The 17,035-nt window shown below is 41.1% G+C and overlaps 2 protein-coding genes across 2 annotated transcripts; both read left to right on the top strand.

Moving 5' to 3' along the window:
* The first annotated feature begins 1,692 nt into the window (after nucleotides 1-1,692).
* dhx37 (DEAH (Asp-Glu-Ala-His) box polypeptide 37) lies at nucleotides 1,693-11,370 on the top strand. The gene is made up of 27 exons (XM_008303656.1): nucleotides 1,693-1,789; nucleotides 1,986-2,101; nucleotides 2,196-2,365; nucleotides 3,110-3,222; nucleotides 3,318-3,675; nucleotides 3,789-3,937; nucleotides 4,053-4,145; nucleotides 4,246-4,342; nucleotides 4,738-4,851; nucleotides 4,936-5,152; nucleotides 5,254-5,352; nucleotides 5,436-5,509; nucleotides 5,621-5,756; nucleotides 5,841-5,917; nucleotides 7,113-7,345; nucleotides 7,433-7,544; nucleotides 7,629-7,735; nucleotides 8,016-8,204; nucleotides 8,436-8,560; nucleotides 8,863-8,979; nucleotides 9,067-9,239; nucleotides 9,326-9,440; nucleotides 9,805-9,942; nucleotides 10,025-10,119; nucleotides 10,576-10,649; nucleotides 10,765-10,862; nucleotides 10,952-11,370. The coding sequence occupies exons 2-27, from the start codon at nucleotides 1,999-2,001 to the stop codon at nucleotides 11,026-11,028; spliced, it is 3,453 nt and encodes a 1,150-aa protein (XP_008301878.1). The 5' UTR covers nucleotides 1,693-1,789; nucleotides 1,986-1,998; the 3' UTR covers nucleotides 11,029-11,370.
* Nucleotides 11,371-12,292: 922 nt separating this feature from the next.
* ufd1l (ubiquitin recognition factor in ER associated degradation 1) lies at nucleotides 12,293-17,015 on the top strand. The gene is made up of 12 exons (XM_008303657.1): nucleotides 12,293-12,427; nucleotides 12,637-12,769; nucleotides 13,866-13,898; nucleotides 13,991-14,112; nucleotides 14,435-14,565; nucleotides 14,644-14,716; nucleotides 14,814-14,882; nucleotides 14,970-15,038; nucleotides 15,117-15,167; nucleotides 15,252-15,340; nucleotides 15,792-15,876; nucleotides 16,075-17,015. Exons 1-12 carry the CDS (start codon nucleotides 12,425-12,427, stop codon nucleotides 16,147-16,149), a joined length of 933 nt encoding a protein of 310 aa, XP_008301879.1. The 5' UTR covers nucleotides 12,293-12,424; the 3' UTR covers nucleotides 16,150-17,015.
* Nucleotides 17,016-17,035: the final 20 nt, after the last annotated feature.

Below are 17,035 nucleotides of genomic sequence, written 5' to 3'. Positions count from 1 at the left end.
AAATGTATATTTTTAAAAAGCAAACCAGCATGATGGGACCCGTAAACTAATATTTTGTTGAACAACCCTTTGCATCAGGTGTTTCCTGTAACTCTGGATTAACTTGAATTTCACTGCTAGAGCAAAGGGCTCTAATTTGTCTGTGACTGGTTTTTTTTTGTTTTTTTTAAATTATTCTTTTCAACCACAATTTAAAACCAACATCTTATTTCACTAAATTCTAATTTAGCAAATTTTTATTTATTATCACTTTTGTCAGTTTCTAATTATTTGAGTGACTGTTGTGAATTTTGCCTTTTCTTTAATGGAACGCGATGAATACATTTGAGGATGATTGTAAATACAAATTATATAAATTGTAAACCAGATTTAAACTCAATTCAAGTTGAGCACATGTGGGAGACTTTGGACGAACTGTTCCAACAGGCTGAAGACCTTTCTTAGGAACTTTATATTGTTTTTTTCTTTAATTTGTGACCCTGTAGACCACCATAGACCACCACAGACCACCGTAGACCACCATAGACTACCATAGACCACAGTAGGATGGTTTAAAACAAAGATTCAAAACTGTCTGCTCTAGAGCCTGACCAATGCTGAATTACATTTATTTGACAATAAAATTTCCTGTATCAAAGCACGTGAAGATGTTATTATAACATTTTAATAAGAATCCATTTGATTATTGAACCACATGATATTTAATGAGCGGAACATTTTACAGACATGTCGGTCTGGTGGTTGATAAACCATGTAAACATGCGCTCTGTTGCTTATCAGGTCAATGCTGCAAGTTTTATATCTGTGTGGATAACAATGTAAATCCACTTGTTCTCAACAAATATTTAGAATCATGTAATATCACATATTAAATACATATAATCATAATCTGAAAAAGAAAATCCAGTTTTCTGTCTTAAAAACTGTAAACTAAATCTGAATCTGTGTTGATAAATGTCAGATTTCAATGCTACCAAAGTCTCTTTTGGTTGAAAAATTACCTACATTAAATATAAAAACACGTGTTTGTAAAGTTTATGATCCTCCACCGGTGTTGATCACCTTGAGTTGCTTTATTTTATGGATGTAAGTCATTGAAATATTAAAACTGAAGTCTGGATGAACTGCTGACAGGTTGTTTTTTATCTGTTTTCTGAACTTTGTATGATTTTCTAATTGCACCATATGTTAATGTAGCTTTCAGTCATACTAATTTACCATTTTCTATTTAAACGTTGCACAATTTGTTGTTAAAAAAGACAAAACAGATAATTTCGATTTATGTTGAGAAAATTTTAGACATTTGTTTTCTGCACTTTTAAACACAAAACAAATGGTTAACTAGTTAAAATACACTCGCATTGTATGATAATTTTTCTTATTGAAATACATTTTAACATATTTTTTGCATCAGAGATTAAATGAATAAAGGCATTTAATTGAAAAGAAAATGTGATTTTCTTCCCCTAAAATTTCTTGTAGTTGAGTTGAGATCTATTATCTAAAATACACTATGCGTTTGTTGTTGTTGTTGTTGTTGTTGCTGTTGTTGTTGTTTTAACAGTTGCACAGCTTATGAGGCACATTTGTAAATAAAATATTATTGATAAACGAAGCAACGTCTAAGTTTAGGATTCCGTTTATTCGGGGCGGAACCTTTCTACAGAGTCACATTTCAGCGTCGGACAGTTTTAGCCGATGGACTCTCGTATGTTTACACGTGAGATCTGAGCAGAGCTGCAGTTTCTTAAGTCAAGTGTTTAAATCTCACATGCTGTTGTTCGTCCAGGTAAAATAAAAAAGTTTATAGTTCAAGATGTTCATAAATATTAAGTCGTTTGTGTAAATTGCGATGTTACTGTACTTATAGCATTAGCTAGTTAGCTTCGGCTACATCGCTGTTAGCCTGACAAAGTGTCAGTCCTACATTACAAGTCAGCAGTTGGTGGTTTTATATACACAGTTTGTTATTCATTAATTTCCAGACTTCGGTTTAAAATGGGAAAACTAAGGAAGAAACACAACTGGAAGGGGAGACAACAAAGTGATGCTCAACAACCAGCCAGTGAAGAGAAGACAGAGATTGTGGTGGAGCTACAAGGTAGGATTTAACAGGAGAAATAAGCAATAAAGTGGTGAAAATATTCGACCTTTTACTGTCTGTTTGACCCCTGACCTCTCTTTGTTGTCATCAGATGCGGACAGACTGAAAGGTGTGGACGAGAGCAATGCTTTGGTCCTTCCAGCCAACAAAGCCAAGAAGAAGAAATCCTCGCTGACGCCAGTTTCCAGCAAAAAGCCGCTCACCAAGAAGCAGAGAAAAGAGCTGCAGAAGGTCCTGGAGCGCAAAGAGAAGAAATCTCAGGTGAGAGACGGTTTGATGCTGCTGCTTCGGACAAAAACACGTCCAATCTGTCTAACCTGAGCGACACAGCTTTAATCCAGGTCATGCATTTTTGTAAACATGTTAATTTTTCTGGGAACCACCAGTAGACCTGCAGTCTGAGAGCGAAGGGCTCTGCTTGGTACAGTGAGGTTTTTAGGGTTAAATGGAGTTCCGTCGTTAAGAGTTTTATATGTTAACAGCAGGATTTTAAATTCTATCCTGGATCTTACAGGGAGCTGAGCATTATAGTGTAGTGCTGACTGTAATATGAAATCAGAAGTTTGCTCTGATGCTCAGGTCAGCTTATTTTTTCGTTCTCTGGAGGAGCAGCTGCTGGTTCAAATAGACATTCTGGCCAATTTTAGACTCTTTATTGATATTTTTGTTTTTGCTTGTGTTGAAACTTTGGTTTCTTTTGCTCCATGAAAACACGGTTAAATAAAGATCAGACATTTATGTGCCTTCCTTGTAGACTCACTCAGTGAGAAGGCAGGAAATTAGAGTTCGAGAGGAATTAAGATATCAGGGGGAAAAAACCCGAACAAGTGTTGTTTTACTGTCAGTACAGAAACTCAGATGTCATAATTGATGCTGTTACTGGTAGTTTTGGTAATGACACCCAGCTGTTATACCTGCTCTGCTGAGGTTTTTGGACATAAATGTTAACTCATTTTGCCCAGACTATTTACATCCCATTTACATGTTTACTTCTCTTCTGTCCAGAGAGCAGACATCCTGACCAAACTGGCCGCGGTGCAACTTCCAGAATCTGAGCTGAAGCTGCTCTACACGACATCCAAACTGGGAACAGGAGACAAGCTTTACCAGAGCAAACAGTAAGGACACAACACAACGTATTAGTCAAGACAAATGAGTTGTTTTATCTGTTTCTCAGTGGATACGGTGGAATAAATGTTTTGTTTTTTTTCAGGTCATCAGAGGAAGCAAAAGATGGAGACTCAGGTCCAAACATCAGCAGCCTCAGTGGAGCGAACAGGAAGAGAAAATGGAAAGAAGAGGAGGAGGACGATGAAGACGAGCAAAAGGCTGAAGACAGCAGTGATCTGGACACATCGTCTGATGAAGAAGAGGAAGACAATGTGAATAATACTGCAGAGATAAGTGAACCTAAAGAAATGGAGACCAAAGAGGAGGTGAAGGAAGAGCAGAAAGCTGCACAGCAAGATGAACAGAAAGAGAAGAAGGTTTTAGATCAGACAGAAGTCCCAAACAAGAAGCCATCGCAGCCGGCTGTCTTCATTCCTGTCGACAGATCACCAGAAATACAGGTGTGTGTCCGAGTGTGTATAACTGCAGAAACAAACCAGAAAACTACACATATTGAACTTATTAGGGTGTTTTTGTCTTTTTGCTTGAAGTGTATTTTCACGTGTTGCTGCAGGAGGCTCGTCTGAAGCTGCCGGTGTTGGCGGAGGAGCAGGTCATCATGGAGGCAGTGAGAGAAAACCCCTGTGTCGTCATCTGTGGAGAGACGGGAAGTGGAAAGACCACCCAAGTGCCTCAGTTCCTGTATGAAGCCGGATATGCCAGGTAGCTTATCCTGTTGAAGGTGTTGTCCTGAAATGTTTCACTGGGCATTTACTGAGAGAAAAACTCACAGAGATACACACTCATGTTAGTTACTGTCATCTCTTGTTTCCTCCAGTGACGGTCAGATCGTTGGCATCACAGAGCCGAGGAGGGTGGCGGCCGTCAGCATGTCCCACAGAGTGGCCAAAGAGATGAACCTGCCCACACAGTAACTAAAGCTTACACTCTGCAGAAATGTTAACCATTAAGTGACGTCAGTATTAACAGACTCATAGAAGCACATTTAATGTTTGTGTGTCTGTGTTTAGGGTGGTGTCGTACCAGATCCGATACGAAGGAAACGTGACGAGCGACACGAAGATCAAGTTCATGACGGACGGTGTTCTGCTGAAGGAGATTCAGAAGGTATAGAATACAATAAACATGATGACAAAACTCGGCCTGTTGGTGTTTCTCAAACATCCAGGTGGCTTCCCTTCATGAGAGCTGACATACATGAGCAACAAACAGAGTCAGAGGGCCAAGCTGGGAGAGCTCGATGTGTTTCATGTTGAGTCTGTTGATGTCAGAGGTCGTTTTCAGAAACTAACTTTGCTTTTGATCCAAGCATATATCAGTCAATTAAATAGAAGAACAACAGATTATCAACACTATCACATTGTTATTGATTCCAAAACTAAATTAGCTTCAAAAATTACAGCTTGAATGACCATCGTGATGCTGAACTTAACTGAAAACTGTAGCTAAACACCTTTTCTTTACTAATAATGGACGCGGTTGTGTCTTTGTGCTTCTTTCAGGACTTCCTGCTGACCAGATACAGCGTGATCATCATCGATGAAGCGCATGAACGGAGCGTCTACACAGACATCCTCATCGGACTGTTGTCTCGTATCGTCCCGCTCAGAAACAAGGTGGGAGAGACGACCGCTGTGTTTTCTGTCTCTAATGTTTTTGGTTGTGTTTGGTTAACCTGGCTCCCCTCCATCTCCCTGCAGAAAGGCATGCCCATGAGGCTGCTGATCATGTCGGCTACTCTGCGGGTCGAGGACTTCACAGACAACCAGAGGCTGTTCAGGAAGCCTCCACCAGTCATCAAGGTGGACTCTCGGCAGTTCCCCGTCACCATCCATTTCAACAAGCGCACCCCGCTGGACGATTACACCGGAGAGGCCTTTCACAAGACCTGCAAAATCCACCGGATGCTGCCTCCAGGTGCTTTTTGTTATTAACATGTGTTATACAGAGTAATTTGCAGTAAGTCAGCAGAACAAACCTTCCCTCACGCTCCCTAATGCCGTATTTGTTTGTTCCAGGTGGTATCCTGGTGTTTCTGACCGGTCAGGCTGAGGTTCACAATCTCTGCAGGCGACTGAGAAACGCTTTCCCCTTCAGGAAGAGTAACACGACCAGTGGTGAGCGAGGAGCCTCCTCACACTCTGATGTATCTCTGAGCAGAGAGTGTGTTTCTGTGTATTTACTTGTTTTTTGTGTCCAGCTGAAGATGAGGAAGGAGACACGTCAGAGGCGATGAGGAAGTTCAAGAAGGCCAAACAGAAGAAGAAGACGGTCGTAAGTCTGCTTTAGTAAAAGGCCTCTTCAGCCCTATTCGTATGTTATTAACGCGACTTGCATCCACAGCACGTATTTCTTGTGTAAATATTTTAAAACTCTTTGTTTCAGTCTCTGCCCAGAATCGACCTGGATAACTACTCTGCTCTGCCGGTGGATGAAGGTGATGAAGACAGAGAGGCCGGGATCGGAGACGAGGAGGACGGCGGCTCGGACCTCGACATCGGAGACGATCCCGATGATTCAGGCAAGCTGCTCTAAATAAACCCCTCTTACATGGATCTATTTCAGCTCTCTATACATTTTTTTTCTCTGTGTTTTGTCTCTGTAGAGGAGAAGGCTGACCCGTCCATCCCTCTCTACGTCCTGCCGCTGTACTCTCTGTTGGCTCCTGAGCAGCAGGCTAAGGTACGATGAACATCTTGTGTCGACACAGAACTGATAAAAATGAATCCAAAAGAGAGGTGGGATTGTTTTGCGTCAACAACAACAAAAAAAAAAGTTTGGAAAAAACTAGATGTACAGTGGAAAGGTTCACATATTGTTTTGGTGTCCAGGAAAAAGTGAAGCATTAGGATTTCAATCAAGTGCCGTTCCATTCAGCGTAGGCGATCATTTCTCTCCATCTAATCCCATCTTTTGCTTTCTGAATCGTGACTGCTGCCTGTTCTATGTGCAGCCATGATGTCGGTCCGTCTATCATTTTCATTCTCTGTCTGCCTCGTCCTCTCTTCCCATTAATTGTTCCTGTGGTGACGATATATTTCAGGGTCTCTTTCCTCATGATGTGTCCAAAAAGTGTTGCTTACCGTTTCCTGATTTTGTTCAATAGCGTATAATTTGTGTTTGTTGTGTTTAACTTCATACGCTGAACCAGTAACACAGTGAATAGCTGAAGAGAAAAACTGCATTTTATTACAGAATAGACTTCAGATAATTGTAATTTCCTTCTTGTTCCTCATTTTTTAGCCTAAAGCACTCCAACTTATTGATTAAAATGAAACTATTCGGGCTTCTGGCTCCGTTTTAAACAACTTAATGCACAAACTAAATGAATTAACTATTAATGAACCAGCACTTTAAGTACATGTTACTTCTTGACCAGATGTTTGTTTTAATGTGATGTGGGAACAGGAAATATATGAGTGTAGCATTGGTTAAAGTGATGAAAGACAGTTTTATTTGATGTTTGGTGATACTCTGGGCGTTTGGTTTTCAGTGGAGCAAACGGCTGTTTCACATTTATTAATTATTAAAACTCAACATGAAAAGGTTTTCATCTACAAAATACAAGAATATAAACATTTTCTTAATTTAGTGTGATGCTGTGGTTTTTCATTTTATTACCAGCAGCTGGTAGTTTAACAACACGAGCTACCAGGTGAGTTTAGCTGTTGTGTGAAATCAGTTATGTAGATCAGGATTATTAACAAGGAGCTGCATTTAATCTGTAATAATGAGCTCAAAGGCTGTGACTCAAACTGGATATTCTGTACAAAATGTCGGAAAATACTGTCAGACTTTGTCCAGTAACCGAGAAGTCATGTGGTGCTCTGTGTTAACTGTTATTGCAACACCTTGTGTGTGTGTTTCCTGACTGCAGGTGTTCAGGCCGCCTCCACCTGGCACTCGTCTGTGTGTCGTAGCCACCAATGTGGCCGAGACGTCTCTGACCATCCCCGGCATCAAGTACGTGGTCGACTGCGGTCGAGTCAAGAAGCGTTTCTACGACCGAGTGACCGGAGTGTCGTCCTTCAAGGTCACGTGGACCTCACAGGCCTCAGCCAATCAGAGGGCGGGTAGAGCTGGACGAACAGAGCCGGGACACTGCTACAGGTGAGAGCTACTAAACCGAGTTACACTCTCATGACATTGGTGTTTCATTTACTTGGTTCTCACATGTGTTTGTCTCTGTGTTCCCAGGTTGTACTCTTCTGCAGTGTTTGGAGACTTCAGTTTGTTCTCGGAGGCAGAAATCACTCGCCGGCCCGTGGAAGACCTGGTTCTACAGATGAAAGACCTCAACATAGACAAAGTCAGTAGCAAGTGAGCCACTGAAAGGCAGATGTGTAGGAGAAATGATCTCATTAACATAGCCTCATATGTTGTGTTTGTGCAGGTGGTGAATTTCCCCTTCCCCACGCCTCCCTCTACTGAGGCTCTGGTTGCAGCAGAGCAGTTACTGGTGTCACTGGGAGCTCTGGAAGAGCCGCCTCGCACTGGAAGGTAACTGTCTGCATCTTTCTTAACTGAACTGACCCAGGTGTCTTTATGGATTACATAAATATTTGTTAAAACAGAGAGAAGAATGAAAAAATTTATTGAACAGGTGATTTATTTTTAAGCCCTCTGAAAATACCAGAAATAGGTTTACGGTTCTGTTCTCGTTGCTTCAAACCTCTCTTCAAGGTGGCTTTTATGAAAAATTCCTTCCAGTGTGATTATACAAACTGAGCTGATTTATTTGTCTCATCTTGTGTCCACACTCTGTCATTTTTCTTTAAAGGGTGAAACAGATGCAGCATGCGATGCTGAGTTGCCCCATCACCCCCGTGGGCAGAGCGATGGCCTCTTTCCCTGTGACGCCCCGTTACGCTAAAATGTTAGCGCTCGGGAAGCAGCAGGATTGTCTGCCGTACGTGATTGCTATCGTAGCAGCCATGACAGTCCGGGAGATTTTTGAAGACCTCGACAGGTGAAGACAAATTGTCTCTAATATAAATGATGACAGGGACATGCAATGTGGCTCAAACTTGATAATGGTGGGAAAACATAGAAACTGATGCTTGAGAAGTGCATGAATTCATAAATGCAAACATTAAATGAGCCTAAAACTGACTTCAGTGTAACATGAAAACATACAGCTCTTTGAAAAGCAGCATACTTGTTTTTTTTAAGACTGTAGCATGTTTTTGTTTCTCCTCAGACCTGCACGTAGTGAAGATGAGAGCTCCAAGCTCACCCAGCGTCGAGCTCGGCTGACCCAGATGAGGCGGCTGTGGGCTGGACAAGGAGCTGCACTCCAGCTGGGGGACCTTATGGTCATGCTGGGTAAGATGGCTTTTTGTTCAGGCTACAGTAGAGGACAACAGACTGTAGACAAGGCTTTTAGGTTGTCTGCTGACCTTTAAAGGCCCCATGACATGGCTTCAAAATTCATATTATCTTCCAGGTTTTAGCATTAACCTGAATTTCATGGTGACACTGAAACATCAGGAGGGTCTTAATTTGAATAATTTAACCAAGTCTTGGTTTAGGAGATGTTAAGTGAGTCTTTTTAACAATGCAGTTTGTTCATATGAAGTATAATAATAAAGTCTGACCATGTGTCTGCTGTATGCATGTGACTGCAGGTGCTGTTGGTGCTTGTGAATTTGCTGGCTGTACTCCCAAATTCTGTGAAGATAATGGACTGAGATACAAAGCCATGATGGAGATCAGGAAGCTCAGAGGACAGCTTACTAATGCAGGTACACATATGCAAAAAACACACAGTTATTTTAACACATGCTGCTGCAGAAACACAACAGAAAATCATTTGAACTTCCTCGTCCCAGTGAACGCAGTGTGTCCAGAGGTGGGAGTGTTTGTGGATCCCAAGATGACTCCACCAACGGGGCACCAGGTGGTTTGCTTGCGGCAGATCGTTCTGGCCGGACTGGGAGACCACCTTGCGAGACGCGTGCAGGCAGAAGATTTACTGGATCCAAAATGGACGAATGGATACAAGGTAAGTGACTTTAATAATTGTGATTTCAGAAAAACGTGCTGCGTCTGTGCTCATCTCCTCACCTTTATATCTGTTTTTACTCGTAGACGCCTCTTATGGACGACCCAGTGTTCATCCATCCTAATTCTGCGCTGTTCAAAACGCTGCCAGAGTTTGTCGTCTACCAGGAGGTGATGGAGACCACCAAGATGTACATGAGAGGTAAACAAGCTTCGGTTAAAACTCGTTTGCATGTCCTGCCCGTGCAGCGTGGGTTCTCTCCGGGTTCTCTGGCTGATTCTAAATTGTCCGTAGGTGTGAATGTGAGTGTGCTTGGTTGTCTGTCTCTAAGTGTAGCCCTGTGATAGACTGGTTACCTGTCCAGGTGAACCTGCCTTCACCCTGAGTCAGCTGGGATAGACTCCAGCCCCCCACGACCCTAGTGAGGATTAAGCGGTGTATAGATAATGGATGGATGGATGGATGGATATTTCAGGACAAGAAATTAATGATGCTGTTATTGAAGCTGGATTTGCAGACTGATGCTTTCACCTGGTGAAATGTGTCCCCCTTTTTTTTCCTCCAGGTGTTTCAGCAGTAGAAGCAGAGTGGGTTCCTCAGCTTCTGCCTCAGTACTGTCACTTTGACTCTCCTGAGGAGTCGCCGTCACCGTGGTTCTGCTCCTCCACCGGCACCATCAGATGTCACCGCAAAAGCACCTTCTGTAAGTTCTCTGCAGCAGCAGAGCTCCGGAGCTGGAATGAGTTTCTGCCTACATTTAAGTAACTGCTGCGTCTCTCCTGCAGTCCGTGTGGCTTGGCAGCTGCCTGCAATGGAGATGGAGTATCCGGACGGACTGGAGCGCTTCAAGCTGTTCGCCAGGTTTCTTCTTGAGGGACAGGTACGGCAGCAAAACCTCAGAGTTTTGTTCTGAACAACGACAGAGCCCCAAATAAATCTGCTGTTCTTAAATATTGGTAGCTTCAGCAGTGATTTAGCCTCAAGTCAGTCCTAACAGTTACTTGACTTTTTGCCTGACATGTTCTCTGGTCACATGGTTCCATCCGATAAACCCATTGCTGCCTTCGCCATGTTCACCAGATTCATCAAGAAACAGCCGTACTGACCCAGCTCGGCCCGTCTCTGATGTTTGGACTCTCCAGGCTGCCGTAGTTTTCATGTCATGTCTTTTTTTTTTCCCGCCTAAAAAATATAAACTGCAGGAAAAAAAAAACATTTAAATCTGAAGTTCAGCTGCGGCACAAACTATGTAGAAGCTAGATAAAAGGCGCCAACCCCTGACCAAACGTGACGGGAACATTTAGCTCTACTAATATTGGCTCTGTCTGGTTAACAGGTTTGTCCTAAACTACAGAAACACAGAGACCACCTTCTGTCAAACCCCTCCATCATGCTGAAAACATGGGCAAAGTAAGTCAGTGCTGCCACACAAACTGCTCTTCATGCTAAACCTTCTTAATTATTATTTTTTAAAAATCTCTTTACAAAATAAGTTCAATGAACAACTTTGCTCTGACGGTTTCAGGTTGCAGCCCAGAACGGAGGCTTTACTGGGACCACTGGTGTCACAGAGAGTCGACAACAGAGACGCTCTCATGTCTGCCTGGAAGACTGACGATAAATGTGAGTGTTCACTGTGTGACTCATGTTGATTCGTCTTCTTACCGTCTACTTGTGTTGTTTTTTTTTAATGTGTTTTTCTTCTCCTGCAGTTTTGTTGTCTGCGTACTGCCAGTGGTTGCCCGAATCCACGCACCAAGATGTGGCCAAAAGCTGGCCTCCGATATAAAGACCTGCAGCTGAAAAGCAGAGATAATGGACATTTGAGTAAAGACTTAACGTTGAGTTCCATCTCAGCCAACGTCTACGTCTTCACCGTTGGAAGAGCCTCTTGAGACTCTGCTGGGTTTTCTTGTTTTATCAAAGTGCAACTACAATCCCCTCAACACTGCCATTTCTCAGTTTTGTATTTTATACACTGTACCTGTGAATTGTAAAGTTATTTTCAGGCAGAAAATATTTCAAACAAGCTTCGTAATGACTTTTAACTTGTTATTGACATGCTGCTGTCTTTTCTGTATGTCTGATTTGGTCTTCATAAGACTTGTAAAAGATGTGACCATGAAAAAGGGCTGCTGTGTGATTTATTCATGCTTTGTGTGAACTGTGGTTTACTGAGAAATAACCCCGATAGTGTGAGCAGGGACGCAGGCGTACATGGTTTAAAGCCTGTATTAAAAATAGCTGAAAATACAAAAATGTGGACGTTTACTAGATAGCAGGTGTCAAGGAGACAATGGTTTATGTGCAATAGAGAACAGAAAGGTTGAGGTCTGCTAATACAAATGCAGGTAGGCAATGTTGGACACACAAAGCACAGTGCAAAGGGGTATATGCAGAAGAAACAGCATTTTAAAAAGCATGTACAATGATATTTTTGCACAGGGTTGAACTCGTTTCTGCTGTATAGCCTACTGTGTGTTCAAATGTAGGTTAATGCATTTTATTTAAATGCACAACCTTGATTGCTATTGACCTCAAGGTCCATATGATAGCCTATCCAAAAACTGCTTCATGTTCCTAAACACACAATATCTAAAAGAGAATTAAGTGTTTTAGAAATTTGAGTCATGCAATGAACTAAAAAGTCAAGATATCTCAGCTTCTGGTGCCCCTTCGATTGACTACTTCCAACTTAAAGGCAGCGCAGCAGTTGGAGTTTCCCCTTAACTATAATGTCATGCAGATTTTTTATATTTGATGTGTGATGAGAAGCTAAAGGGAAAGTGGTGAATGGGATCAAAATGTGCGTTAATGCATCTTAATAACTGTGTAGGTGACGTATTTTGTACACAGCGTCTGCTAACGTGAAGACTGGCATTAGAAGTGAGAGGCTGCTTTTTAAAAATTCATAATATACAAAATACAAAGTAAAACAACTTAAATTACATAAAATTACAAAAAACAACAACAAAAAAAAGCACACAACAACCAGGAGTGAGAGGCTGCTGTGATTGGCTAACGCCCGCCGTGTCGTCATTTCCTTTTTTCGACTCGTACATTTCCGGAAGAAGCGGAAGACAACAGTGGAGTTTCACAGCGCATATGTGTTAGTTTCAATCAAGAAAACTGAAGCAGACATTTTAATTCCAGTCGTTTGACAGCCGAACATCTAAACTGTCAACATGGTGAGTAGCGCCCCGCCTTTGTTCACCGCTGACGACAAACTGGGATCAAAACAAACCGTAGTTGTAGCAGTTTAGCTAGCGAGCGGCTAACAACAACAAGCAGAGCAGAAAGATGCGCTGTCATGTTGAAGTCCTGCTGTGTTGTTACAACGTAACGCGAAGCTACTGAAGCTTTGTCTGTAAGTCTTAACAATATGTTTGTTCCTCAGTTTTCCTTCCAACTCATCGACCACCCGATGGCCCGGGGCTTTCAGAACCGCTTCTCCACTCAGTACCGCTGCTACTCGGTGTCCATGCTGGCTGGTCCAAACGACCGCTCCGATGTGGAGAAAGGAGGCAAAAGTGAGTTTTATTCAAAGAAATGTTCATCTAGTCTCATACAATCTGCAGATTCAAGGTTTTTGAACGAAATGTGTTCGGATTTGAGGCTAAGCTGTTACATATGTAGGGTCAGCCCTCTGAAACAAGGACACATGTTTTGTGTTTACATACAGATAAAAGTCAGATAATTTTCTTGATTTGTTTTCCTCAATGTGAAGAGTTAAATTGAGTGAACAGTTGGACTGAAAATGTAGCAGATACTCAGTCCACAGCGCTCTTTGTCATTCTGCAGGTCTTCTGTCCTTCTACTTTTATCCACTTCAAGCATATAATCTATGTTTTGATGCAGTGCTTCCCGAAATCAAACACCCAACACACGTAGATGTACAAACAAAAACCTCCTGATACAATCACCAGAACAGGGCCCGAGGTCAATAGCTGGACTCTCCTCTGTGGGTCCGTGGTGGTAGAACGAGTTACCAAACTCTGTTCAATCTGCTGACTCCCTCTCAGTCTTGAAGAAAAAACTAAAGAGCAGCTCTTCACTGAACATTCTTGCACTTGACAGACTGAGAACAAACAAAAAATAATTCCTATTACCTCCCACACAGCCTGCTATTGGCATCAATGCCCTGTCACAGTTGAACTTGTTCTATGGCACTTATCCAGGTTGTTTTCTCCTGACTAGATCCTTGCTTGTGTTGGATCTGCTCTCAGATGTACTTTGGATAAAAGCTAAATGAAATTGTAGAGTTGTACATATGGTGATGTCTTTTTATATTATCAGTAACAGCAGTGAAATTATATTTGCTGAGCAGTCATCAGTGCAATAGATAATAGAGACTTTAAAAGATAATAGAGATAATTGAGACTTTTAAAGATAACTAAATATGTATTATCATAGACCAAATATGATGAAGTCATCAAGCACTTTTAGCCAGACATTATCTGTCAGTCTCAACGTTATATTGAAATTATAATCTTAAAAACAATTCTTTTATGCTTGTACATTTTGTTTTTCAGATTGAATTCTGAAAAACTTTTGACTGACTGTAAAAATAATAATGAAAACATTTGGTGTTTATGTCTGGAGTCATTATTTTTTTGTTTTTTTCAGTAATAATGCCGCCGTCAGCTCTCGACCAGCTCAGTAAGTACAAGTTAAATCAAGTACATTTAATATTAGATGTTTTGTGTGGACCGTTCGTGATTCTTATCTTTGTTCTCCGTTGCCATGTACAGGCAGGCTTAACATCACCTATCCAATGCTGTTCAAGCTGACCAACAAGAACTCAGACAGAATGACACATTGTGGTGTTCTGGAGTTTGTGGCAGACGAGGGAATCTGTTATCTGCCACATTGGGTAAGAAACATTCATGACTTTAGTGGGACACAGACACCAAACTGTCTGCTGTATTCTGAAGCATTTTTTTCTTATGTTAATGCTTAATTCAGATAGAAGTAAAAGCAATAGTTGAAAAATGAATGTTAATAAAAATGTAGGTAATAGTAGCACTGGATAACAGGGTGTATAGATATATGATGGCTGTGATCTCAAAACAGATGAAATCCAATTCCATGTTTTTATTGTCTGAAATGTTCTCTGCTGATTAAATACTTTTAAAGCCGTTCTGTGGATGACAGTCGAGGATATCCTGACATCTGGTTTATTTTGTTTGCTGCAGATGATGCAGAATCTCCTGCTAGAAGAAGGTGGTCTGGTCCAGGTGGAGAGCGTTAACCTCATGGTTGCCACTTACTCAAAGTTTCAGCCTCAGAGCCCCGACTTCCTGGATATCACAAACCCCAAGGCTGTGTAAGAATTATCAGCATTAATTTGACCTTTTGTCATAATGTTTCTGAAGTAATTAACTAAGTTGTTGCGTTCCTACAGGCTGGAGAATGCACTCAGAAACTTTGCGTGCTTAACAACTGGTGATGTCATAGCGATCAACTACAATGAAAAGGTGAGTCAGCTTGTTCACATTAGTGCTGGGCTTGTATCTGAAACTGTTTTCTTCCTGTTTGCTGCTTACCAGTGCTGATAGTTTGTGTTCGTTTCAGATTTATGAGCTACGAGTGATGGAGACTAAGCCAGACAAAGCAGTATCCATCATCGAGTGCGACATGAACGTAAGACTCTCCATATTAACACAAACGATCGGAAACTAATCTGTTGCCCTTTTTCCACTTTAACTGTGTTGTGTTTCTGTTTTTCAGGTGGATTTTGATGCTCCTTTGGGTTACAAAGAACCTGAACGACGACGTCATCACCAGGAAGAACCGACAGTAAGAATCAATCTGACAAACGACTGTACCTGTGCATTTTGTGATCTGTACAATGTGATAAAACTCATTTCTTGACAGGAGGAAGAAGGAGATCCCAGCAGTTACGCTGACATGGACATGGGATTCAGAGTGAGTATATATTACTTTGTCGGTGATAAACAAATGTCATTGGACAAAAGGAAATAATGTAACCTCTAATCTGTTTATGTTCAGGCTTTCACTGGCTCTGGTAATCGCTTGGATGGTAAAACAAAAGGAATTGAGCCCAGTCCTGCTCCTCTCACCGCAAATGACATCAAAAGGTGAAAAGATGTTCAGTGTTTTACACATTTAGACATTAGGTGGTAGTACAATCAAATGTTATCACACATGACAACTCTGTAAAAGTCCCTCCTTGTGTCTTTAATAAACAGTTGACAGTAAAGAGATGAGGAGTAACATGTAATGATACCTTAAGCTCTCAGCCACCAGGCAAATCACACCACATATGTTCTACTATCTTAGACCAGACTTCTCAGCTGGAGCTAGATCTTCCATAGGTTAGGTCAAGGTAGGCTGCTGAGCTGAATGTAAACATGCAGTGTGATATAACGCGGCACAACAGAACACAACATTAGCTGCATAATGGCTCTAGACAGTTTTGAGCAGTTTCTCACTTTATTGTTTCTGCTAAAATTCCCTTTTCGGGTCAAACCATCCTGTGGGTGTTTAGTCTTGAGTGTAAATCTTAATGTCTACTGCTTCCTCACACAGAGGCATTCCCAACTACGACTTCAAAGTTGGCCGAATCACTTTCATCAGAAACTCCAGGCCTCAGCCCAGGAAAATTGTAGATGATGTAAGTACTGTGAAAGATTTTAAGTCAGTGTTTCAGTCCCTTATGGAGCTTCTTCTCTGTAGATTTGACTTTAATATTTTAATGGTGTGATTCATAGCTTTATATTTACTTGTCTACAAGAGTTGCCTTTATTCATGGGTAATGCTATAGCTTTCCAATTACAGCCAGTGTAAATCTCTGTCTCCTTAATCCTCTCAGGATGATGCCATGAACAGATTCATCGCCTTTTCTGGACAAGGACAGTCACTACGCAAGAAAGGCCGAAAGCCTTGAAGAACCACAAATGGAGAGGCTGGTTAATGAGCACAGGTCACAGGTCTTTTGTCAGCAGCAAAGTAAAATAAAAAAAAAAAAAGAAAGGTCTTCAGATGCATTGGAATTTTGCCTCTCTGTTGCTTTTAAATGGGAGTTTTTGCTGTGACTTTGGATTATAAAAAAACTCTGACAGCAATGTTTTGCTCAAAAAACACAAAACTGAGCTGCAGAAAAAGCTGTCAGCTGTAATTTAGTATTCACAAGTTCAGGGTGACAGATTTGAGCCAGGCAGAATAGATTATTTCAGCAACACAAAGAATATCTTGTGAATTATTGCTGTAAAGATATCAGATTTGATTTAGTTTTGACTTTGAGCAACCCGCCCTTTTCTGTTGTTTTTACATTTTCACAATTCAATTTGAACATGCTGTTATCCAGAATCCCTTCTAAAATGGGAGCAATAATACTTTTGTTTTTAATGATTAAGAAAATAATATTATGTTTGAATTTTTTTCCTGGAATGTAGAAATCATTTGCAAGGTTTTCCAGTTTTTTCCTGGTTTATTTATGAACAAATAAAGGATTGTGTTTTGAAATAAATAGCAGCAAATAGTTTTTGTAATGCTGTTGGTTGTACATGAACGACCAAAACGAGAGTGGAAAATGACGAGTTTGCTGCACATGCACACATTTATGAATGCATAAGGAAATGATTAGTGACTGGGTAATTCATTATAATTAGGTGTGACGGTATAAATACATAAAATGGCAAGTGATGATAATTTATTATCAATGGATGATAGAAACCACCAATGTGTAAAAAATGTCTATATTTGTCCAGAACATGTGCTTGGGTTCAATCTTAAATAAACTGTTAAAGCAGTGTGCAGACCCGTGCTCACAT

Source organism: Stegastes partitus, unplaced genomic scaffold, assembly GCF_000690725.1.
Source record: "Stegastes partitus isolate 25-593 unplaced genomic scaffold, Stegastes_partitus-1.0.2 Scaffold2047, whole genome shotgun sequence".
Taxonomy (NCBI): Eukaryota; Metazoa; Chordata; class Actinopteri; family Pomacentridae; genus Stegastes; species Stegastes partitus.
The sequence above is the reverse complement of the archived record's forward strand: the minus strand, read 5'-3'. Positions and strand labels throughout refer to the sequence as shown.

Bases quoted from the DNA above. Each gene is read 5' to 3' on its own strand.
- dhx37 (XM_008303656.1), top strand. From the start codon at position 1,999: ATGGGAAAACTAAGGAAGAAACACAACTGGAAGGGGAGACAACAAAGT. The intron at 4,852-4,935 runs GTGGGAGAGACG...ATCTCCCTGCAG, and splicing joins TCGTCCCGCTCAGAAACAAG to AAAGGCATGCCCATGAGGCT. The intron at 9,943-10,024 runs GTAAGTTCTCTG...TCTCTCCTGCAG, and splicing joins TCACCGCAAAAGCACCTTCT to TCCGTGTGGCTTGGCAGCTG.
- ufd1l (XM_008303657.1), top strand. The intron at 14,113-14,434 runs GTAAGAAACATT...TGTTTGCTGCAG, and splicing joins TCTGTTATCTGCCACATTGG to ATGATGCAGAATCTCCTGCT. The intron at 15,877-16,074 runs GTAAGTACTGTG...TAATCCTCTCAG, and splicing joins CCAGGAAAATTGTAGATGAT to GATGATGCCATGAACAGATT.